Source organism: Hylobates moloch, unplaced genomic scaffold (genome assembly GCF_009828535.3).
Source record: "Hylobates moloch isolate HMO894 unplaced genomic scaffold, HMol_V3 SCAFFOLD_15, whole genome shotgun sequence".
NCBI lineage: Eukaryota > Metazoa > Chordata > Mammalia > Primates > Hylobatidae > Hylobates > Hylobates moloch.
Genome location: NW_026652290.1, coordinates 95,330,457 through 95,356,027, shown reverse-complemented (window position 1 = coordinate 95,356,027; position 25,571 = coordinate 95,330,457). Strand labels below are relative to the sequence as shown.

At 50.8% G+C, this 25,571-nt stretch overlaps 1 protein-coding gene across 9 annotated transcripts in view; it reads right to left on the bottom strand.

Annotated features, from left to right (window-relative positions):
* The window catches only part of ZFR2 (zinc finger RNA binding protein 2), an 82,782-nt gene that overhangs the window by 48,853 nt on the left and 8,358 nt on the right, over positions 1-25,571 (bottom strand). The window contains exon 2 of one of the 9 annotated variants that reach the window (XM_058428660.1): positions 15,148-15,973. The exons of the other annotated variants lie outside the window; for them this stretch is intronic. Within the exon in view, the coding sequence (XP_058284643.1) occupies positions 15,811-15,973 (163 nt within the window). The 3' untranslated portion in view covers positions 15,148-15,810. Of the gene's footprint in view, positions 1-15,147; positions 15,974-25,571 lie in introns of those variants that run through there. 9 annotated transcript variants of the gene reach the window in all.

Below are 25,571 nucleotides of genomic sequence, written 5' to 3'. Positions count from 1 at the left end.
CACCTGGCCCCCAACCGGGCCCTGCCGTAGACTCCTGCCAGCCAGGTGAGTCATCCGCAGTGTCAGGGCCGGGGACAAGGAGACATTCCCTGTGGCACAGGAAAAACTCATGAAAGTTACAGCTTTTTTTATTTTTTGAGACAGAGTCTCACTCTGTCACCCAGGCTGGAGTGCAGTGGCGCAATCTCGGCTCACTCCAACCTTTGCCTCCCGGGTTCAAGCATTCATTCCTCTAGCATTTTCACACGCTTGTCCTGAGCCACATGCTGGACACTCGTGAACACCATGACTGTGGACACTTGATGGACACCATGACACAGACACCCGATGAACACCATGACCGTGACACTCGATGAACACCATGACCGTGACACTCAATAAACACCATGACCGTGACACTCAATGAGCACCATGACCGTGACACTCAATGAACACCATGACCGTGACACTCGATGAACACTGTGACTGTGGAACTTGATGAACACCGTGACTATGGGACAGCCGATGGACACCTTGACTGTGACACTCAAACACCATGACTGTGGACACTCGATGAACACCATGACTGTGACACTCGATGAACACCGTGACTGTGACACTCGGTGAACACCGTGACCATGACACTCGATGAACACCATGCTACTAACACTTGATGAACAACATGACTGTGACACTCAAACACCGTGACTGTGACACTCGATGAACACCGTGACTGTGACACTCGATGGACACCGTGACTGTGACACTCGATGAACGCCGTGACTGTGACACTCGATGAACACCGTGACTGTGACACTCGATGAACACGGTGACTGTGACACTTGATGAACACCATGCTACTAACACTTGATGAACAACATGACTGTGACACTCGAACACTGTGACTGTGACACTTGATGAACATCACGACAATACATTTGATGAACACTGTGACTACGGACACTCAATGAACAGCATGACTGCAGACACCTGATGAACACTATGATGGTGGCAGTACTCCTGTTCCCACACTCCCTCCCATAGGTGGCTGTGAAAAAAACGGAACTACAGAGTGAGTGCTATCCAGGCTGCACTGAGCACCAATGGATGAGCCAAAGAGAGGAAGGTGGAAGGTTCCATGCGGGAGCTGGGGCAGAGCAGAGGTGGCCTCAGCTGTGCTGTACAGCCCTTGCTGGAGACCACCCCAGCCCCTCACCCTCCTCCCTCCTCGCCAGTATCTCTTTGTCCTCCTGGAAGCCATTCAGATTCCACAGATCAGCCATTGTGAGATTTGTGTTTCTCTTCTGGAAGTCTCAGAGACTTTATTGGCCAAAAAGTCGATTAGGAAAGTGGTCCAGGCCAGGCACGTGGCTCACGCCTGTCATCCCAGCACTTTGGGAGGCCAAGGCAGGCAGATTACCTGAGGTCAGGAGTTCAAGACCAGCCTGGCCAACATGGTGAAACCCCATCTCTACTAAAAATACAAAAATGAGCCCAGCGTGGTGATGGGTGCCTGTAGTCCCAGCTACTCAGGGGGCTGAGGCACGAGAATCACTGGAACCCAGGAGGCGGAGGCTGCAGTGAGCTGAGATCGCTCCATTCCACTCCAGCCTGGGTGACAGAGCAGGATTCTGTCTCAACAACAACAACAAAAAAACCCAGTGATCAGTAGCTCTCTTAATCTCCCTGGGGATGAGACTTCTTTTTTATGACAAAATATTTCAAACCTAGAACCACCTAACAAAGGCATTATCACTGAGATAGGTAAGTGCTAATGTTTGGCTGCATTTGTGTTAGAGCTTCTTGTTTAAATACATAGAGAGAATTGAAGCCCCACCTGGATCCTATTCCTTTTTCTTCCTCCCTAGGGTTGGTGGCTGTCTTGTCTAATCATGATTCTTAGACTTTTACTACATATGTTTGAAGGTTTTGTTTGTTTCAGAGACGGGGCTCGCTTTGTGCCCAGGCTGGATGGAGTGCAATGGCGCCATCATAGTTCACTGCAGCCTCTAACTCCTGGGCTCCATATGAATCTATACAACACAGTGTTGTGTTTTTCAGTTACATGTGTGTCAAATGATGTTCTTATTGTGCATCTCACCCTGCAACTTGCTTCACTTGCCCGGCAAACCTTGTCTGAAATGTACTGATACGAGTCCACACAGTTCACAGATTTTAACTCCTTCTTCCCTACGCTCTCCTCCTACCTGGACAAAGGGTCCTCTGCCCAGGCCCTGCATCTTAGAGTTTCATCACGCAGTACAGAAGCACCAGCCACATGTGGCTGAGCTCTTTTTTGTTTGCTTATTTTACTTTTTTTTGAGATAGTCTTGCTCTGTCGCCCACGCTGGAGTGAAATGGTGTGATCTCGGCTCACAGCAACCTCTGCCCCTCGGGTTCAAGCAATTCTCCCACCTCAGCCTCCCAAGTAGCTGAGATTATAGGCACATACCATCATGCCCGGCTAATTTTTGTATTTTTGTAGAGATGAGGTTTCACCATGTTGGCCAGGCTGGTCTTGAACTCCCAACCTCAGGTGATGCACCCGTCTCAGCCTCCCAAAGTGTTGGGATTACAGGCATGAGCCACTGGGCCTGGCTTGATTGTTTTAGATATGAGGTCTTGCTCTGTCGCTCAGGCTGGAGTGCAGTGACGTGATCATAGCTCACTGTAGCCTCAAAACTCCCAGGCTCAAGTGATCCCCCTGACTCAGCTTCCCAAGAAGCTGGGACCACAGGCGTGCACCATCACACAAGGCTAATTTTCTTTTCTTGGGGTAGAGATGGGGTCTTGCTATGTTGCCCAGGATGACCTCCAACTCCTGGCCTTATGCGATCCTCCTGCTTCAGCCTCCCAAAGTGCTGGGATTACAGGCTTAAGCCAGGCTGAGCACTTACAATATGGCGCGTGCAGCTAAGGAACAGAATGTGAAATTTTAAAATTTGTTTCATTTTAGTTAATTTAGATTTTGATGGCCACACATGGCTAGTGGTGACCGGGGGCCAGCATGGATCTAGGTCACGCCGGTCACTGCACAGATCACAAACACACACACACGTGTGCATGAGTGAAGAAGCACATGGTGACTCGGTGCCTTGTTCGCTCTAGGTTGGCCACGGTTCAGGCCCCGGGAGACCCAGGCCCCATCTCTGGCTCTATGCCATGAAGGCAAAAGGCGACCACGCCAGAATGCTTGCAGAGTTTGAGGATTCTGCCTCCCAACTGCAGAGAGAGCTCCAACGTGGCTTCAGGGTGCAAGGAGGGTCGAGGAAAGACCACCCCCTTCGCAAACCCTTCTGTTGGGAACACGGCCGGCAATGGGTCTTGGAGAGGAGGCCTCACTCCTCAGCAGGGCCATGGGGCCGTGGCCTTCCCTTCTGTGGGTCTGATTTGTGGTCTCAGATGCACCCATGGATCCGTGTGTTCAAAGCATGGTTCTGGGCAGCTGAGGAGCATTTTGTAATATGAAATAATCCACAGGTCAGGTGCGGTGGCTCACCCCTGTAATCCAGCGCCTTGGGAGGCCAAGGCAAGAGGACTGCTGGAGCCCAGGAGTTCGAGACCAGCCTGGGCAACATAGCCAGACCCTGTCCCTACAAAAAATAAAAAAAAAATATTAGCCGGGTGTGGTGGAGTGCCTGTAGTCCCAGCTACTCGGGAGGTTGAGGTGGGAGGATTACTTGAGCCCAGGAATTTGAGACATAGCCAGACCCTGTCACCACAAAAAATTTAAAAAAATTAGCTGGGTGTGGTGTGCACCTGTAGTCCCAGCTACTCAGGAGTTGAGGTGGGAGGATTGCTTGAGCCCAGGAGTTTGAGGCTGCAGTGAGCCATGATTGCACCAGTGTACTCCAGCCTGGGCCACAGAGCTGGACACTGTATTGAGACAGAGTCTCACTCTGTTGCCCAGGCTGGAGCGCAGTGTCACAATCTTGGCTCACTGCAACCTCCACCTCCCAGTTTCAAGCAATTCTCGTGCCTCAGCCTCCCAAGTAGCTAGGATTACAAGTGTGAGCCACTGTACCTGGCCAAAATCCATAATACTCTTAAACTTGTAGGTCTGATGTGTCACAGGTGAAGCAGAGTGACTTTTTTTTTCTTTTTTTGAGATAGGGTCTGGCTCTGTCACCCAGGCTGGAGTGCAGTGGCATGATCATACCTCACTGCAGCCTCCAACTCCTGGGATCAAGAGATCCTTCCACCTCAACCTCCCGAGTAGCTGGGACTACAGGCGTGCACCACCATGCCTAGCTAATTTTTTTATTTTTTGTAGAGATGGGGGTCTTGCTGTGTTGGCCAGGCTGGTCTTGAACTCATGAGTTCAAGTGATCCGCCCGCCTCGGCTTCCCAAAGCACAGGAATTACAGGCGTGAGTCACTGCGCCTGGCCAGAGTAACCCTACCACAGCAACCAGAGAGACCCTGGGCATTAGAATTGCAAATTGATGTTTGGAAAATGTTAGACAGCATGCAATTCAATTTTTAAAGCAAAGAAACCCTGTAGCTGTATATAATTTTGATATAAAAACTTGAGTCATTACATTATCTTTTCCATTTTGCCTGAAAAAATAACAGCTTTATTGAGATGTAATTCATTTCCTGTAGAATTCAGCCATTTAAAGTATAAAATGTAGTGGTTTTTAGTATATTCACAGAGTTGTACAATTGTCACTTCAATGCATTTCAGAACATTTTTTTTTCTTTTCTTTTCTTTTTTTTTTTTTTTGAGACGGAGTTTTGTTTTTGTGGTCCTGGCTGGAGTGCAGGGGCACGATCTCAGCTCACTGCAATCTCCGCCCCCAGGGTCCAAGTGCTTCTCCTGCCTCAGCCTCTCGAGTAGCTGGGATTGCAGGTGTACGCCACCAAACCCAGCTAATTTTTTGTATTTTTAGTAGAGACGGGGTTTCACCATGTTGGTCATGCTGGTCTTGAACTCCTGACCACAGGTGATCCACCTGCCTTGGCATCCCAAAGTGCTGGGATTACAGGTGTGAGCCACCGTGCCTGGCCCATTTCAGAACATTTCATGACCCCACAATGAAACCCCAGCAGAAGGGAAGATGTAATGGTGCAGCCATTGTGGAAACAGTCTGGCAGTTGCTCGAAAGTTAAATCTAGAATTATCTCATGACCTAGCAATTCCACTCCTAGGTTTCTACTCAAAGGAAAAGAAAGCAGAGGCTCAAGAAGGTATTTTACAGCAATGTTCACAGCAGCACTGTTCACAGTGGCTAAAAGGTAGGAGCAACCCAACCGTCCATCAGTGGATAAATGGGCTGGGTGCGGTGGCTCACGCCTGTGATCCCAGCACTTCGGGAGGCCGAGGTGGGCGGATCACTTGAGGTCAGGAGTTCGAGACCAGCCTGGCCAACATGGTGAAACCCCCGTCTCTACTAAAAATACAAAAAATAGCTGGGCCTGGTGGGGCGTGCCTGTAATCCCAGCTACCCAGGAGGCTGAGTTGGGAGGATTGCTTGAACCCAGGAAGCAGAGGTTGCAGTGAATTGCGATTGCACCACTGCACTCCAGCCTGGGAGACAGAGCAAGACTGTCTGAAAAAAACTGAATGAATGAACATAACATGGTCCATCCACACAATGAAATATGACTTGGCTTTAAAGAGAAAACAAGTCCTGGCCGGGCGCGGTGGCTCACGCCTGTAATCCCAGCACTTTGGGAGGCCGAGTCAGGCGGATCACGAGGTCAGGAGATCGAGACCATCCTGGCTAACACGGTGAAACCGTGTCTCTACTAAAAATACAAAAAGAAATTAGCCAGGCATGGTAGCGGGTGCCTGTAGTCCCAGCTACTCAGGAGGCTGAGGCAGGAGAATGGCGTGAACCCGGGAGGCGGAGCTTGCAGTGAGCCGAGATCACGCGACTGCACTCCAGTCTGGGCGACAGAGCGAGACTCCGTCTCAAAAAAAAAAAAAAAAGGAAAAGAAAACAAGTCCTGACATCGGCTACAGGGTAGATGAACCGTGAGGACGTCACGCTCAGTGAGAGAAGCCAGGCACAGAAGGACAAATCCTGTGTGGTTCCACTCCTAGGAGGTCCCTAGAGGTGTCAGATTCACAGAGACAGAAAGTAAGATGGAGGGGTGCCAGGGGCTGCGGAGGGGAAGGGGAGTGAGTGTTTCACAGGGACAGAGCTTCAGTTTGGGAAGATGAGAAAGTTCTGGAGATGGATGGTGGTGACGGCTGCCCAACCACGTGAATGTGCTTAATGCCACTGAACTATGCACTTATTAATAAAACAGTAAAACTGGTCAATTTTATGTTATCTAGATTTTATCATAATAAAAAGCAAAGAAACTTCATATCCACTACCAATCACTTCCCCTCTCCACCCATCTATCTTGCCTTTTAATGTTAATAGAAATTTCTGAATATTATAGGAAAGTAACTTTTAAAAAAACATACAAATGAAGTTAACTTTTCAATGTTTTACTTTTTTTTTTTTTTTTGAGACAGAGTCTCGCTCTGTCACCCACACTGGAGTGCAGTGGTGTGATCTCAGCTCACTGCAACCTCCACCTCCCGGGTTCAAGTGATTCTCCTGTCTTGGCCTCTGGAGTATCTGGGATTACAGGCACCTGCCACCACACCTGGCTAATTTTTGTATTTTTGGTAGAGACGGGGTTTCCACCATGTTGGCCAGGCTGATCTCGAACTCCTGACCTCAAGTGATCCACCCGCCTCGGCCTCCAAAAGTGCTGGGATTACATGTGTGAGCCACTGCGCCCAGCCCAATGTTTTATATTTAAACTGCATTTACGATGAAGACATATTTAATTTTTGCAAATTTGTAGTTTAATGGCGTCTTGTGGTTGAATCCTTTAGATGAGTCTTTCTCAATTGGGGTTCCAGCAGAGAACGAGGCCTGGTACCCAGAGGCCTCCACGTGGGGAAGGAATTCCTCTCCCTCCCTGGAGTCTGGAATGGAGCTCCCTGTGGTCCACCCCTCCGGAGACTCAGTCTCTGCAGTCAGCGTCTGTGCTCTGCAGTTTCCAGGCAGAACCCTGATTGGGAAAGGAGGCTGCAGGGTTGCCCCAGGTGGCCATGGCCAAGTACCACAGCTGGGTGGCTTCAGGAACAGAGACTTATTTATTCTCTCACAGTTCTGGAGCCTGGATGTCCTAGATGAAGGTGTCGGCAGGTCTGGTCCCTCTGTGGCTTGCAGACGGCGGTCTTTGCCCTGTGTCCTCGTGTGCTTGTCCCTCCATGCGTGTCTGTGTTCTAATCTCCTTTTCTTGTAGGGATCCCAGTCAGATTGGATTAGGGCCCATTCTGCATTGGGCTAAATTGATTAAGTTGAATTCATTTCAACTTAATTCCCTCTTCAAAGACCCTGGCTCTCCAACTGCACCCTAGACTGGGCAACATAGTGAGACCCTGTCTCCACAAGAGAAAAAAAATTTTATTACAAAAGTATAAAGGGGGCCCAGTCATGGTGCCTCACACCTGGAATCCCAGCACTTTGGGAGGCTGAGGCAGGAAGATGGCTTGACCCCAGGAGTTTGAGGCCAGCCTGGGCAACACAGGGCTACCCTATCTCTATTAAAGAAGAAAATTTTAAAAAAAGAAAAAAGAAAAGGTAAAACTGCAACATGGTCCCTACAAGGTCACACCTTTGTAATCCCAGCACTTTGGGAGGCTGAGGCAGGAGGACTGCTTGAGCCCAGGAGTTTGAGACCAGCCTGGGCAACATGACAAAACCCCATCTTTACACACACACACACAAAATTAGCCAGGCGTGGTGGTGTGCACCTGTACTTCCAGCTACTCCGGAGGCTGAGGAAGGAGGATCACTTGAGCCCAGGAGGTCAAGGCTACAGTGAGCCATGATCACACCACTGCACTCCAGCCTGGGAAACAGAGTGAGATCCTGTCTCCAAAAAAAAAGAAAAGAAAAGGAAAAAACTAAAAATAAGTCAAGACCCTATCTCCAAATCCAGGCATATTCAGAGGTACTGAGGGTTAGCACTTCAACACAGGGATGTGTGGGAGAAGGGCGCGGATTCAGCCCCTGATGGCTGCTTCAGGCCATGTCCATAACACACTCAAATGATATGGAAATCTTTTTCTTTCTTTTTTTTTTTTTTTTCTGAGACAGAGTCTTGCTCTGTCACCGAGGCTGGAGTGCAGTGGCACAATCTTGGCTCACTGCAACCTCTGCCCCCCAGGTTCAAGTGATTCTCCAGCTTCAGCCTCCTAAGTAGCTGGGACTAAAAGCATGTGCCACCATGCCTGGCTAATTTTTGTATTTTTAATAAAGATGGTTTCGCCATATTGGCCAGGCTGGTCTCGAACTCCTGACCTCAGGTGATCTGCCCACCTCAGCCTCCCAAAGTACTGGGATTACAGGTGTGAGCCACTGCACCTGGCCTATATAGAAATCTTAATTACACAAACATCATTAATGCTGAAATTAAGGCACAGAAAATAAATGTTATGGAACATATAATTATTTATGGATGAGTATGTTTTCATTTTATTTAAGACATCCAAACATCACCAGCCCATCGACAGAATGCCCAGACATGCACAAAAATACTGTCGCCTCTGGATGTCCGTGGGAGATTAGTTCCAGGACCCCCCAGTGGATGCCAAAATCTTCGGATGCTCAAGACCCTGATATAGAAGGGTGTAGTGGCCTGGCGTGGTGGCTCACACCTGTAATCCCAGCACTTTGAGAGGCTGAGGCTGGTGGATCACCTGAGGTCAGGAGTTCGAGACCAGCCTGACCAACAGGGTGAAACCCCGCCTCTACTAAAATAGATAAATACAAGATATAAAAAGCTGTAGAATGTGCACATAGCTTCCTGTATACATTAAATCATCCCTAGATTACTTGACACCTAACGCAATGCCTGCACATTACTTCATTTGTGTGGATTCAACACGGTACTTGGTGTGTGGCAAATTTAAGCTTTGCTTTTTGAAATTTTGTGGATTTTTCCAAGTATTTTATTTTATTTTATTTTATTTTATATTTCTAGAGACAGGTTCTCACTCCAGACTCCCAGCTGGAGGGCAGCAGCGTGATCATAGCTCACTGCAGCCTCAAATTTCTGCGCTCACGCATTCCTCCCATCTGAGCCTCCTGAGTAGTTGAGGCTATAGGCACATGTGACCATGTCCAGCTAATTTTTTTTAATTTTTAGTAGAGACGAGGTCTTGCTCTTTTGCCTAGGTTGGTCTCAAACTCTTGGGATCAGGTGACCCTCCCACCTCAGCCTCTCCAGTAGCTGCGACTACAGGTGTGCACCCACATCTGACCATTTTTCCAAATATATATATATGTATATGTGTGTGTGTGTGTGTGTATATATATATATACACACATATATATGTATATATGTATATATATACACATATATGTGTATATATGTGTGTATATATGTATATATATACACACATATATATGTGTATATATGTGTGTATATATGTGTGTGCGTGTATATATATATATATATATATATATATATATATGAGACAGAGTCTCCCTCTGTCGCCCAGGCTGGAGTGCAATGGCATGATCTCAGCTCACTGCAACCTCTGCCTCCCAGGTTCAAGCGATTTTCCTTTCCTCAGCCTCCCGGGTAGCTGCAATTAGAGGTGCCTGCCACGCCCAGGCTAATTTTTGTATTTTTAGTAGAGACGGGGTTTCACCATGTTGGCCAGGCTGTTCTTGAACGCCTGACCTTAGGTGATCCACCCGCCTCAGCCCCCCACAGTGCTAGGATTACAGGCGTGAGCCACTGCGCCTGGCCCATTTTTCCAAATATTTTTGATCGGCAGTTGGTTGAATCCACAGATGTGGAACCCATGGATAGGGAAGGTCGGCTAATTAAATCCAGCCATCTTTGATGTTTTGCCGACTCGAAAAACCACAGCACCACACAGTTTTTGTGTATGTTGTTAGAAAGGTATGTTTGTCCTGGTGAGTGGGACAGAACATACTGTATTTAACTTTAGCGAGCTTAGTTGATAATGCTAAAATATGTAGACATATGGTAGGCAGGCTTCCATCTGTACTTCTGCCCTGGGCCTCCCAAATGTAAAGACTGATTAGTTACATAAGCAGAACATGCATCTTAAAAAAAAAGACTGTTTACTTGTCTGAAACTGTCCCGATTCATTCACCTTTTTCCCATTTTCCTTACTCGGAATGTGCTTCTAAAAGAAGAACAATTGTTTACTTGTTTGAAATGTCACAATTCATTCACCTGTTTTCCTTAATTACATAAGCAGAGCATGCATCTACGGAAAAGACTGTTTACTTTGAAAATATCACAATTCATTCGCCTATTATCCTATTGGTGGACATTTATACTATGTATTAGTTATCTCCTGCTGAGTAATAGATTAACCCCACAGAACAACGAGGCTTTAAACACTGTGTCTGTGGATCAGGAATTTGGGACGGGCTTCGGTGGGTTCTGGCTTGGGGCCTTTTATGAGGTTGCCAATAAGAGGTCAGCGGCGGGCAGCAGGATCTGCTTCCAAGATGCCTTCCTCCCAGGGTTGGCAAGTCGGTGCTGATTGTTGGTGGCAGTCCTTGTCCCTCCCATGCGGGCCTTTCCTCGCACGGCTTGCGTGTCCTCACAACATGGCGGCCAGCTTCCTCCAGAGCAAGGGATATGAGGGAGAGCAGGGGAGAGGGAGGCACACACAGCAGGTGAAAGTTGTCCTTGTTATGATGCAGCTTCAGGAATCATTTCATAGAGCCGGGGGCAGGGAGGTGGCTCACACCTGTAATCCCAACTACTTGGGAGGCGGAGGCAGGAGGATCACGTAAGCCCAGGGGTTCTAGACCAGCCTGGCCAACATGGTGAAAGCCCATCTCTGCTAAAAACACAAAAATTAGCCAGGTGTGGTGGCACGTGCCTGTAATCGCAGCTACTAAGGAGGCTGAAGCAGGAGAATCACTTGAACCCAGGAGGCAGAGGTTGCAGTGAGCTGAGATTGCGCCACTGCACTCCAGCCTGGGAACAGAGCAAGACTCCTTCTCAAAAAAAAAAAAAAAGTATTTTTTGAAAATAAGAATATTTGTAAAAAGGAATCATATAGCATAACTTCTGCCACATTCCATTAATTAGAAGCGAATCACTGAATCTGACCTGCACACATGGCGAGAGGCTCAGGCCTCACCTTTTGAAGGAAGGCGTAGGGAACAATTTGCAGACCTATTTCTAGACCACCTCACGTTGTTTCCAATCTTTCACCATTAAAGCAATGCTCTGAGGTTTATTCTAGAGTGGCCTCTTGTCCTGCCTGAGCCCTACACCACCCACAGGCCACTAAGAGTCAACGGCAAAGAGGCCAGGAGAGCTGATCTAGAATCATCAGGATCTACTCCTGCAGCCAGGACCACCCTCTCCTGAGACATACAGGAGAGGGATGGAGTCCAAACCAAGATGGCCAGGAGACAGGATGGGATGGAGACTGGGAGGACACCCACAGGCCCTCTCTTTGGTTTTGTACAATCTACAAGGCTTAACAAGACGGTATGATCGGCCCAAGCTACAGTGCAGGGGCAGGGAAATCCAAGTACGATCGCAGCTCTAGAGCCCTTTGGACTGAGACCTGCTGCCTCTTTTGTATAAAAAGCTTTCATGGCCGGGCACAGTGGCTCACGTCTATAATCCCAGTACTTTGGGAGGCTGAGGCAGGCGGATCACCTGAGGTCAGGAGTTCGAGACCAGCCTGGCCAACATGGTGAAAGCCCATCTCTACTAAAAATGCAAAAATTAGCCGGGCATGGTGGTGGGCGCCTGTAATCCCAGCTACTTGGGAGGCTGAGACAGGAGGATCACTTGAACCGGGGAGGTGGAGGTTGCAGTGACCTGAGACTGTGCCATTGCACTCCAGCTTGGGCAATAAGAGCAAAACTCCATCTCAAAAAAAAGCTTTCATGACCAGGTGTGGTGTCTCACACCTGTAATGCCAGCAATTTGGGAGGCCAAGATGGGAGGATCGCTTGAGCCCAGGAGTTTGAGACCAGCCTGGGCAACATAGCAAGACTCCATCCCTACAAAATAGAAAAATTAGCCAGGCATGGTGGTGCACGCCTGAAGTCCCAGCTCCTCAGGAGGCTGAGGCAGGAGGATTTCTTGAGCCCAGTAGGTTGAGATCACACCACTGCACTCCAGCCTGGGACACAGAGCAAGACCCCATTTCTTAAAAACACAAAGTGTTAGGCCGGGCGTGGTGGCTCACACCTGTAATCCCAGCACTTTGGGAGGCCAAGGGGGTGCGGATCACGAGGTCAGGAGATCGAGACCATCCTGGCTAACACAGTGAAACCCCGTCTCTACTAAAAATACAAAAAAATTAGCCGGGCATGGTGGCAGGCACCTGTAGTCCCAGCTACTCAGGAGGCTGAGGCAGGAGAATGGCATGAACCCGCGAGGCGGAGCTTGCAGTGAGCCGAGATCACGCCACTGCACTCCAGCCTGGGTGACAGAGTGAGACTCTGTCTCAAAACAAAACAAAAACCAAACAAACAAAAACACAAAGCGTTCAGTACTCGATAGTAAATCGTGAGTAGCTTTCTGGGGAGGAAGCTCCATTCTTCTCTGGCTTCCCTGGGTCCTGAGACCTTTGCCCCTCCAACCTGGAGGCCCAGGCATGCTGAGCAGCACCAGCAGAGGGCTGTGGGGCAAGTGAACCTCAGGTGGAAGGCTGAGTGGAGTCCTTCAGCCCAGGACGCCAAGGAAGGAGCAGGAACCTGTGGGGCTTTCTCTATCTGCTCCTGCTGTGCCTCCGCACAGTTTTGTCTCCACCTGGCAGACGCCCTACCTAAGAGGACAGTGGAGGAGGCTGGTTGGTGAACTGGCTCCATGGTGGAGATCAGACAGCCCATGCAGCAGAGAGCAGAGCTTTCCAACTCAGGCACTGCTGACATTTGGGACAACATTGTTCTCTGGGGTGGGGCCGTTCAGGGCCCTGAAGGGTGTTGAGCAGCGTCCCCAGTCTCCACCCACTCCATGCCAGGAGCTCCCCCAAGTTGTGACAATGACAAACGTTCCCAGACTCTGCCCAGTTAAGAACCGATGGTCTAGGACAAGCTCAATGCCAGGGCATAGCCTTGTGCAGGTGGACAGAGCCGAAGGCCTTCCCGCCTGGTCCAGCCCATACTCTGGAAGGATCCCCAGGACGTTGTGGGCTAGCCTCTGACTTGGAGTCAGGCTTGAGTCAGCACCATGAAGACAGTGACTGAAAAAGAACAGCTCTTCTCGTAGACAACCCTGAACAGCAACGCTCAGGCACGCTACAGTTTGGAATCCACTGAGCCAGGGCACAGGGAGGACGGATGCGCGACCAACTTGCAGATGGCTGGACATCCGCTGGCTGAGGGTGGGTCTCAGCATCCCTGCTGACCTGCAGGGCAACTCCCACTGGTTTCAGTGTTACACCCTGTGAACATCACAGCTGGGAGCAGACTGAGGACCCGTGAGGGCTACAGGGTCAGGGTGACATCAGCCGAGATACCCTTGACCTCGCCGGAGGTCACCACCCTGTCCCGCTGCTCTGTTGTCTGATGGCAGGAATGGAGTCTCTCTCCTACACAAATACCAGAGAGGCGGGGGGTGAGGCAGGGAAACCCAGGCACCCTCTGGGAGAAGGAGGGGCATGCCAACTGCTCTGAAGACCCCGGAGGCTCCCCCAGAGGCTGGAAAAGGCCCGGGGAAGGGTGCCTGGGATTTCAAAGAGCAGAGGCTCGCTGAGAGGATCGCGGGAGAAATGAGGAGGGCTGGTGGGGTGACTGTCCTGGGTGCTGAGGGACAGAGGTTACCAGGGTGAGGGGTGGTGGGAGGCAGCTCAGGGCTCTCCAGTGCCAGGCAGAACCTGGGTTTTATCCTCAGCCACAAGGAGCCACCTGGGCATCTCATGACAAGCTTTGGCCTGAATTATGTCCCCCCGCCCCCAATTCTTATGTTGAAGCCCTAACCCCAACATGACTGTATTTGGAGATGAGGCCTTCAGGGAGGGAATGAAGGTTATATGACGTCATCAGGTGGGGACTGATCTGAACAGAACTGGGGTCCTTATAAGAAAAGGAAGAGGCTGGGCACAGTGGCTCACACCTCTAATCCCAGCACTTTGGGAGGCTGAAGCAGGAGGATCACTTCAGCCCAGGAGTTCGACATCAGCCTAGGCAACATACTGAGATCCCATCTCTACGGAAAAACAACAACAAAAAACAAACATACAAAAAAAAAAACCACACTGTGCGCCTGTGGATACTTGGGAGGCTGAGGTGGGAAGCTCGATTAAGCTCAGGAGATTGAGGCTGCAGTGATCTGTGATCTCACCACTGCACTCCAACCTGGGTGACAGGGCACTCTTTAAAAAAACAAACAAAAAAAAGAGAACGAGACACCGGGGGTACACATGGACAGAGAAAAAGCCACAGGAGGATGCTGTGAGGAGGTGGCCATCTGCAAGCCAAGGAGAGAGCCCTCACCAGAAACCACCCCCTGCTGGCACCTTGATCTCACACTTCTGGCCTCCAGAACAGGGAGAAAATAAATTTTGTTTAAGCCCCTGTCTGTGATACTGTTAGGGCAGCCCAGCCGACCAAGACAGGGGAGGGGAGCAGTTAGAGGGAAGGCCCGTTAAGGACGCGAGACACACAGGGGCCAGAACTATAGGGGGTGATGGACAGGGGGACAGAACACATGCACCATCATGTCACCTGCAGGAAAGCACAGACAAAGCCAGCTCTCAGCAGTGTAGGGCTTTACAAACACCTAAAACAGGGCCTGGGAACAGCCAAGAGTAATACATGTTTGGTGACTGTGACCAACACAGTGACCATGACTCAGGAAGGGAACACTTGGCCTGCCTCATCTCAAGTCATTGCTTGTGACCCCAGAAGCCACCAACACATGCAAATGCATGCACACACATGGGCATGCACACACTGCTGTTCCATTCCACTAAGCACACTTACACAAGGAAGTGGAGCATGGGCTTTGTCTCCAATGGGGCAGCCCACATCTTCATGGGTCTCACACCCACTTTCAGGGGAGACCATAGCCTGGCAGAGCCCAGAATTTAAGGGAGGAAGGAAGGGACAGAAAGGTTTTTAAAATGGAGTCAGCCATGTATGGCCAAATCCGGCCTGCCTATTTTTGTACAGTCCCAAGCTAAGAATGGTTTTTATACTTTTAAGTGACTGGAAAAAGTTAAAAGGGTAATAATACTTCATGGCATGTGAAAAATTACATGAAATTCACATTTCAGTGTCCAAAAAATAAAGCTTTATTGGCACACAGCCAAGCCCACTGGATGACGCATTGTCCATGGCTCATCTTGCGATACAATGGCAGGGTTCACTAATGTGACAGACACGGTGTGGCTCACAAATTTTCAAAGATATTCACTATGTGGCTCTTTACAGAAAAGGTCTGTTGACCTCTGACTCAAAGCAACAATCATTTATTTCACTTGTGATTCTGCAGGTGGGGATCAGCTGGGCAGCTCTCCTGGCCAGGAGGGGCTCAGCTGGGTGGCTCTTCTGGCCAAGGCAGGGTTCAGCTGGGTGGCAATCCTGGCGGAGGTGGGGCTCAGCTAGGTGGCTCTCCTGGCCAGGTGGGGCTCAGCTGGGTGGCTCTCCTGGCTGAGGCGGGGCTCAGCTGGGTGGCTTTCCTGGCTGAGGTGGGGTTCAGCTGGGTGGCAATCCTGGTGGAGGTGGGCCTCAGCTAGGTGGCTCTCCTGACCATGGCTGGGCTTCTCTGCCCCTGGAGAGCAGCTACCTGTTGGATGGGGCACTGTGGCTCTTCTTGTATCTCCTCCTCCGGCAGGCCAGCCTTGGGTCCTTCACCAGGCAGGGTCCCACCACAAGATGGAGCAGATGCAGGCAAGGCCTTTTAAGCTTGGGCTCAGGGCAGTCACAACGTCACTTCCACTGCAGCCAACTGTCCAAGGCAGGGCACAAGGAAGCCCAGATGCAAGGGCCGGGAGAGTGGTCTCCACTTCTGGACTAGAAGAGTAGCAAGGACATGGTGGGAAGGGCATGGATATAAGGGTGGATGAAGGATGAAGACATTTTGGCAACAATCTGCCACATCGTGGTTTCAGGAGCTGAGCCAGCAAAAACACAGCTCCTGGGAAGAATGCCCCACAGCATGACTCATACAGACACCAAAACCCAGGCAGCCCAGGGCAGTGGTTCTCCAAGAGGGCAGATTTTGACCCCGGGAGACACTGGGTGATGTCCGAGGACATCTGTGGTTGTCACCACTTGGGGGAGCTCCTGGCATGGAGTGGGTGGAGGCCAAGGACACTGCTCAGCACCCTGCAGTGCCCAGAATGACTTCACTGTAGAGAATAATCCAGCCTCAAATGTCAAAAGCGCTGCTGTTGGCCAGGATCACACCTGTAATCCCAGCACTTCGGGAGGATCACTTGAGCCCAGGAGTTGGAGACCAGCCTGGGCAATACAATGAGACCCCATCTCTTAAAAACTGCTGCTGTTGAGAAACTCAGATCTGGGAAGGACAGGCTGGGGTCCCTGGGGCTGGGGACTAGGGATTAGAGCCTAGCTCTGCAGATGGTCGGCAGCCGACATTACTGCTTCTGCCAGGTCTCAGGTGTGACAGGGAGAGAGGCCCACAGCCCTCCCCGGGTTCCCAGGGTGGGCAGTCATGCTGATTCCCCCTTGCCTTCTCACAATTTAGAGTCAGATGAAAGCTGTGGCCTCCTGCCCTGCCCTGCCCTGATCCCCTGAAAATGACAATGACAGGTGTGCCTGTAGTTACCTTAGGTTTCCTAGACCCCGGGTTGAGAATCCCTGCTGTCACGGGTGGATCGAAAAGCATTTGTTGAGGTTAAATGGAAAATTTTGTATTATATATATTTTGCCACCAAAAAAAAATTACACTCCAGCACATGCTGCATGGATGAAGCTTGAGGACCTCACACTCTGTGAGAGAAGCCAGACACAAAAGGCCATACAGTATGTGATTCCATTTCTACAGAATGTCCAGGAGAGGCCAATCCACAGAGGCAGGAAGGGGATTTGTGGGTGCCAGGCCCTGAAGGAGGGGTTGAAAGTAATGGTTAATGGAGATGGAGTTTCCTTTTGGGCCGATGAGAATGTTCTGGAATTTGAGGTAATGGTCACACAATTCTGTTAATATACTAAAAACCATGCCAGGTGCGGTGGCTCACGCCTGTTAATCCCAGCACTTCGGGAGGCCAAGGCAGGAGGATAACTTGAGCCCAGGGGCACAGTTCAAGACCAGCCTGGGCAACACAGTGAGACCCCACCTCTACAAAGTCTCTACAAACTACAAAAATTGGCCAGGCATGGTGGTATGCGCCTGTAGTCCCAGCTACTTGGGAGGCGGAGGTGGGAGGATTGCTTAAGCCCTGGAGTTTGAGGCTGCAGTGAGCTTTGATTGTGCCACTGCACTCCAGCCTGGGCAACAGAGCGAGACCCTGTCTCAAAGAAACCACTGTGCCCTGAGGCACAGGCAGGGCACAGTGGCCTACGCCTGTAATCCCAGCACTTTGGGAGGCCGAGGTGGGCAGATCACTTGAGGTGAGGGTTCAAGACCAGCCTGGCCAACATGGTGAAACCCCATCTCTATAAAAATACAAAAAAATGAGCCAGGCGTGGTGGCAGGCTTGTATAATCCCCAGCTACTCCGGAGGCTGAGGTAGAAGAATTGCTTGAACCTAGGAGGCGGAGGCTACGGTGAGCTGAGATCACACCACTGCACTCCAGGCTGGGTGACAGAGCAAGACTGTCTAAAAAAAAATTCTTGTTCTTTCTAGGCTTTTCTAGCAACTACCACATAACAGGCACTTCACAGCCATCTGCAGAGTCTGATTCAGAGACACCTGTGGTAGCTGAGACCAGCGATCATGTGAACACACTAACTCCAGACCAAAACCGAAAGTCGATTATTCCAAAAATGGTCAGAGCTCAGATTCCTACATCCCAGAGAGAAACCACTCAAAGGCCGACATAGATGACACTAGACAGTTAGGGCAGGGGTCTCGATGTAGAGCATGTGCCTGTAAACTCTGCAATAAACTCACAGGACAGGAAGCAGCCCTTTTAAATTCTTGCAGAGAAAAAGAGCTGGGCAGAAAACAAGAGTTCTTCTAAACTACATCATTAAAAGGCTTTTTGTTTTAAGAGACAGGGTCTCGCTCTGTCACCCTGGCTGGAGTGCAGTGATGCAATCATAGCTCATTGCAGCCTCTAACTCCTGGGCTCAAGTGAACCACCTCAGCATCCCAAGTAGCTGGGACTACAGGTGTGCATCACCACACCCAGATAATTTTTAAATTTTTTGTAAAGTCAAGGCCTTGCTTTGTTGCCCAGGCTGATCTTGAACTGCTGGCCTCAAGCAATATTCCTGCCTCAGCCTCCCAAAGTGCTGGGATTACAGGTGTGAGCCACTGCGCCCACCTCATTTTTTAAATTTTTGGTAGAGACGGGGTCTCACTATGTTGCCCAGGCTGGTCTCGAACTCCTGGGCTCAAGCAATCCTCCAGCCTTGGCCTCCCAAAGTGCTGGGATTACTGGCATAAGCCAACATACCCAGCCAAGTTTTTCTTTTTTTTAATGTGAATTTTTTACTTCTACTTTAAATCCCAACTTAGCATGGAAAATCATTTGCATTTTCAGAACAAAGGAGGCCATCTTCTGGCTAAGCTGAAAAAAAAAGTCATTATAGGCCTTCTGAGGCACCATTTTAAGGATGATGTTGCTTTTGCGGGTTGCACTATGAGAAATTCTGTGTGTACAAAATACCTGAACAGAAAGTGAAAGAAGCCCTGGGCGATCCGGGGGCAGATTCATTGAGTCATTGGATAGATACTTCCCGGGTGCTGGTGGGGACCAGCTGCTGTCATGGGCGCTGTCACAGCAGCGGGGAATAACCAGACCAAAGTCCTGTCCTCCAGAAGGGTGCTGCGCGATAGTTCAGGGAGACAAGGGGTCAGCAAAATAATTCAACGCGATCTGATGGTTCTCATGTCGCCGGGAAGGACGCGGCAAGGGGTGTTAGCAGGGGGCTGCACCTTCTCACGGGCTGGTCATGGCGGGCCTGGTGGGTGAGGAGGAGGGTGAACACACAAAGTTGGGGAAACAGGAGAGCGCATTTGAGCAGAGGGAACTGCATGGGAAGGGCGTGAGGGTGAAGTGCCCGGAACCTGGATTGGTCCAGAAGGCAGCGTGACTAGAGCGCAAGGAATGAGGAGAGATGGGGTCAGAGAATAAAGGGGGTGGAACAGGGGGCAGAGGACACCATGATGGACGTCACAGGCCATCACAGGGCAGAGAATAAAGGGGATGGAACGGGGCAGAGGACACCATGATGGATGTCACAGGCCATCGTAGGGGCTCCGGCTTGTCCCGAGACCTCACGGGGGTTTCCAGAGGAGGAGGGACATGGGTTGTGATGGGGCCTCTTTTACGCTGTGCGCGGATGGAAATGGGGGCGAGAGCAGAAGAAAGCGTGCAGGTCCAAAATACAGACGAGGCAGGCTGGCGCGCGGTGGAGGCGGTGCGCGTGCAGGGGCGTGCGCTCAAGGTCAGAAGGAGAGGAGGCCAGGCTGGCTCCCCAGTTTGAGATCGGCACGAAGGGCTGCAGGTGTCCCTGCCTGCCGCGGGGAAGGCAGCAGGATGAAGGGGTTTTGGAGAAGCGTGCCGGCGCTTGCACTTGGATGTGATCAGTCTGAGATGCCAGTCAGACATCCACAGAGCGTGCTGCATGGGCCGCTGTATGCAGGGGCCGAGACCAGAGCTCCAGGGAGAGGCCTGAGCTGGAGTCAGAAACTGGGTGTCATCGATAGATAATATTTTTTTAAGATTGAGATATAGTCCACACTGTAACATCCGCCCTTTAAAGTGCACCGTTCAGTGGCATCTAGTAACATTTACAAGGCTGTGCAAACATCACCTCTACCTAATTTCAGAACGTTTCCACCACCCCAAAAAGAAACCTGTCTCCATCAACATTCTCTCCATCCCTCCCAGTCCCCAGAACCACTTATCCATTTCCTGTCTCTATGGATTTGCCTGTTCCAGAAATTTCCTAAGAGTGAATAATGCACTATACGGCCTTTTATTTTATTTATATTTTAGAGACAGGGTCTTGCTCTGTCACTTAGGCTGTAGTGACACGATCTCAGCTCACTGCAGCCTTAAGCTCCTGAGCTCAAGCAATCCTCCCTCCTCAGCCTCCTGAGTAGCTGGGACTATAGGGATGTGCCACCATGCCCAGATAATTTAAAAAAATTTTTTTTGTAGAGATGAGGTGTATGTTGCCCAGGCTGGTCTTGAACTCCTGAGCTTAGGCAATCCTCCTGCCTCAGCCTCCCCCATAGCATGGACTCCAGGCCTGGCTAATTTTAAATTTTTTGTAGAGATGGGGTCTCGCTATGTTGCCCAGGCTGGTCACGGACTCCTGGCCTCATGCAATCCTCCCACCTCAGCCTCCCAAAGTGCTGGGATTACAGGTGTAAGCCATCGCACCTCGCCCTATGTGGTCTTGTGTCTGGCCTACAGATGCCATTTTAAAGCCCTGAGGCTACATGAGATCACCAAGGGAGGTTAGACAGGAAACAAGGTTCAAGGACGGAGCTGGGGCCTCGTGTCATAACCACCCGGGAAGAGAAAACCTGTAGAAGGAACTGGCAAGGGATGGCCAGCATAGGTGAAGCTCATTGCATCCACTGCAATGGGGGTCCAAGAGGCTGGAGGAGCTGAAGCCAGGGATTGCTGTGTCTGGTGCTGCCGGCCAGCCCTGAGACTTGTGAAGTGACCAGCAGGCACGCTACTGACCACGCTTTCCGTGCAACGGGGGGATGGCAGCCCGCATCTCAGGCCGTCTGTGCGGCTGCAGCAGAAGACCCCAGCCTGGATGATGTACAGAGAGCAGTAGTTCATTTTCTCATAGTTCTGGAGGCTGGGAAGTCCAAGACCAAGGCGCTGGCACCTGGTGTCTGCTGAGGGCCTTCCTCCTGCGTCCTCAAATGGCAAAAGAGCAAGGGAACCAGCTAGCCTCCCCCTGCCCTGCGTGATGCCCCTTTATGAGGGGCCCAGATCCCATTCACAAGGAGCCCTCATGGCCTAACCACATCTCTCTTTTCAGGTAGCGTTTTGCTCTGTCTCCCAGGCTGGAGTGCAGTGGCATGATCATAGCTCACTGCAGCCTTGACCTCCTGGGCTCAAGCGATCCTCCTGCCTTGGCCTCCCAAAGCGCTGGGATTACAGGTGTGAGCCACTGGTCCAGCCCCAAGCACGCCTCTTAGTGGCCACATCTCTAAATACTATCACGTGGGTAACACCTGAATTTTGGAGGGGACACAAACCACAGGTACCAGGTGACCAGAGACCACCCCTGTAGCCTCAAGCCCTCTGGAATGAGCCAGCCAATCCCCAGGTGTGCCCTGCCCCACCTTGCCTGGAAACTCTGATAAAGGCCGTGGCCTCAGCATGCCCTTGCTCCTGCTCCTGCCTAACCCGTGATCCCCCTGCGTGGTGTGGCGAGCCCCTTCTCCCTCAGTAAGCATCTGTAACACATTCCTCTTTCAACAGCATGGGCCTCCTGTGTCACCACTTCGTCACTCCATAAATGACAACCCCATGGGTACCAAATGAGCCATTCTCCCAGAGCAAGAAGGTGAAGGAGAGAAGTTGAGGGTGTGAGGGATCATGGGCGGGGACCTGGGGCCGACTGGCCAGCTTCCAGAGCTGGCTCTGCCCACTATGGGGCTCTGAGTCCCTTATTCTTTCTTAGACTCGGTTTACTCATCTGTAAAATGGGAACACCCAATTTGGTATGGGGATGGGGATGGTGTGATGATTACACAAGAACTCACAGGCCACGGGGCCCAAGCATGTGGCAGGAGCTTAAGATGTAGCCCAGAGTGGCCGGAGTTTCTTTTGTGTTTTTTTTGGAGATGGAGTCTCACTCTGTCGTCCGGGCTGGAGTGCAGTGGCACGATCTCGGGTCACTGCAACCTCCACCTCCCTGGTTCAAGCGATTCTCCTGCCTCAGCCTCCCCAGTAGCCGGAAATACAGGCATCTGCCACCACGCCCAGCTAATTTTGTATTTTTAGTGGAGATGGGGTTTCACCATGTTGGCTAGGCTGGGTCAAACTCCTCACCTCAAGTGAGCCGTCCACCTTGGCCTTCCAAAGTGCTGGGATTACAGGCAGGAGTCACTGCGCCTGGCCCCAGAGTTTCCAATTTTAAGCGATGCTAGGAACCAGAGGTTTTGTGAAATCTTCCTTTTTTTTTTTTTTTTTTTTTTGAGACGGAGTCTCACTCTATCGCCCAGGCTGGAGTGCAGTGGCACAATCTCGACCCACTGCAACCTCTGCCTCCCGGGCTCAAGCGATTCTCCTGCCTCAGCCTCCTGAGTACCTGGGACTACAGGCGTACCCCACCATGCCCAGCCGAATCTCCCACTTTTAAATGCTGGCAACTAATTCAAATAAAGCAAGCAAAAAGCTCACTGCACAGGCGTTAGAACCAAACACGGCCTGCAGGCTGTCAATTTTCGAAGTCTGACCCACACTGAGGAGATGAGAGTGACAGTTGAGAAACAGGTATAAAAAGTCACAAACTGGCTGGGCATGGTGGCTCGCACCTGTGATCCCAGCACTTTGGGAGGCCGAGGTGGGCACATCAGTTGAGGCCAGGAGTTCGAGACCAGCCTGGCCAACATGGTTTATACAAAAAAAAAAAAAAAAAAAAAAAAGCCAGGCATGGTGGTGCATGCCTATAATCCCAGCTACTCAGGAGGCTGAGGTAGGAGAATTGCTTGAACCTGGGAGGCGGAGGCTGCTGTGAGCCAAGATTGCGCCACTGCACTCCAGCCTGGGCGATGGAGCAAGACCCTGTCTCAAAAAAAAAAAAAAGTTGTGAATTTACTCTCAGTAAAGCCTACCCGTAACCAATGAGCCCAGGCTGTTTGCTGCTGCTGCTGTTTGGAGTCACCTGTTGCTGGAAGGAAGTGTGCCACTGTACTACGCCAGAGACGGCTGCCGTCTCCATGACAACAAGCACGCGCTGGTGCTGCCTGCCTGGGAGGGGAGAAGAACGCAGGTAGGAAACGGGGAGCCCAGGCTAACATGGGCTTACAAACAGTGGTGACATACGTCTACAAGTCCTGCCTGGCACCCCCACCTTCAGGCCCCAGGCTAATGTCTTTTGATGGCTTTTTGGTAGAAGAGTTTGTTCTGGGAAGTCAAGCTTTTTCAGGTGCATCCTTCTAAACTGAATTTTCAGATGCAAAGCTGGTGAACCCCACTGATCTCATTTTGTTCACACAGCCACCAAACTCAAGGGGACGCCGAGGTCTAGGGGATGGAATGGGCCCGTCTGAGCTGCCCACGTCGCCTGGCCCAGAGCTCTTTCTCTAGGGCCGTGCTCTCGCTTGCTCCGAAGAGACGGAGCGAGCTTAGGTGTGGTCCACACTTCAGAGGGACACGGGTGGGATCTGCAGGTAGAGGCAGGTGGCGAAATGTCTTAGGGACAGCCAGGAAGATGGGTCACTCTCTATTTGCATATAATGATAATTTCTACTGAACACTGCATTGAATAACTCAATGGGAACACACACACACAAAACCCCCCAAAACATTTAGAGTCCAAGGAAAAACTCAGGTGGAAATAAAGATTTTCCTGGAATCACAGGGTGAGAAATGTCATTGTTCTTTCTTTCTAAAAACAAGGACTCAGCCAGGTGCAGTGGCTCATGGCTATAATCCCAGCGCTTTGGGAGGCCAAGGCAGGCAGATCACCTGAGGTCAGGAGTTCAAGACCAGCCTGGCCAACATGGTGAAACCCCGTCTCTACTAAAAATACAAAAATCAGCCGGGCATGGTGGTGCATGCCTGCAATCACAGCTACTTGGGAGGCTGAGGCAGGAGAATCACTTGAACTCGGGAGGCGGAGGTTGCAGTGAGCTGAGATTGCACCACTGCACTCCAGCCTGGGCAACAGAGTAAGACTCCGTTCCAAAAAAAAATAAATAATTAAAAACAAGGACTGTTTCTTCCCGAACACAGCTCATCACCTACTTCTCTATCACCCCCACGGCAGACGGAGATGAAGGCTGAGGCCACCCAGCTGGAAATGGAAATGTCACAGGGTCCTGTGATGGTTAATACTGAGTGTCAACTTGATTGGATTGAAGGATGCAAAGTATTGTCCTGGGTGTGTCTGTGAGGGTGTTGTCAAAGGAGAGTGACATTTGAGCCGGTGGATAGGGAGAGGCAGACCCACCCTCACTCTGGGTGGGCACCATCTCATCAGCTGCCAGTGTGGCCAGGATAAAAGCAAGCAGAGGAACGTGGAAGGACTGGACTGGCTGAGTCTTCGGGTCTTCATCTTTCTCCCGTGCCGGGTGCCTCCTGCCCTTGAACATCAGACTCCAAGTTCTTCAGCTTTTGGACTCTTGGGCTTACACCAGCAGTTGGCCAGGGGCTCTCGAGCCTTCAGCCACAGACTGACGGCTGCGCTGTCGGCTTCTCGACTTTTGAGGTTTGGGGACTCGGACTGATCCACCCCTGGCTTCCTTGTGCCTCAGCCTGCAGACGGCCTATCGTGGGACTTTACCTTGTGACCGTGTGAGCCACTTCTCCTGGATAAGGTCCCTTTCATGGAGACCTCTATCTATCCTGAGTCCTGTCCCTCTAGAGATCCTGGCTCATCCAGCCACCGACTTCCGTGCCCCGGGAACCCCTGGAGAACACCTGCACTCCAGCGTTCTGACCTTGGTGCGGCGGGTCTGCGACTGCACACAGGGTGAGCCACACCCAGGTAGAGGGCACAGTGCCTCAGGGGCCAGAGAGACAACGTGCCCTGCCACACCAGATGCTGATGCACCCAGTCAAGTCCTTCATCAGGGAGAGTGTTTTCAAGTCTGTTTTACCGACAGTAGATGACATTTCAATCGTTGTGTGTACACACAACACACACACACACACACACCCAGAATTTCATATTTTGGCACTTCTGTTCACAGGGGTTTTATATTCAAAATGCATCTCACACATTCATACCCATAACAGTCCTGATTTTGTAACCAGTTTTTTTCTTCTTTTTTTCTGACCATGAAACCCTTAGGTGCAGTCTCCATGTGAAATGCCCATTTCAGATCCAGAAGCCCCCAAAATGTCCCAACGTATTGGAAAGGAGTTCTGTTAACTCAATCCTCGGGAAGATATCAAAAGGACATTTTTGCTTTTTGAGTCAGGGTCTTGCTCTGTCGCCCAGGCTGGAGTGCAGTAGCACAATCATAGTTCACTGTGGCCTCAAACTCCTGGGTTCAAGCGACCCTCCCGCCTCATCCTCCCAAGTAGCTGGAACTACAGGTGTGCACCACCATGCCTGGCTACTTTTTTTTTTTTTTCAAGAGATGGGGGTCTCAGTATGTTGCTCAGCCTGGTCTCGAACTCCTGGGCTCAAGCGATCCTCCTGCCTCAGCCTCCCAAAGTGCTGGGCTAACAGGCGTGAGCCACTGCACCCGGCCCGAAAGGATTTTATCACCCCAGGCTCACTTTCAAACTGTCTTCTTTTGAATGGAGTCAAGAGGCCAACTCCAAA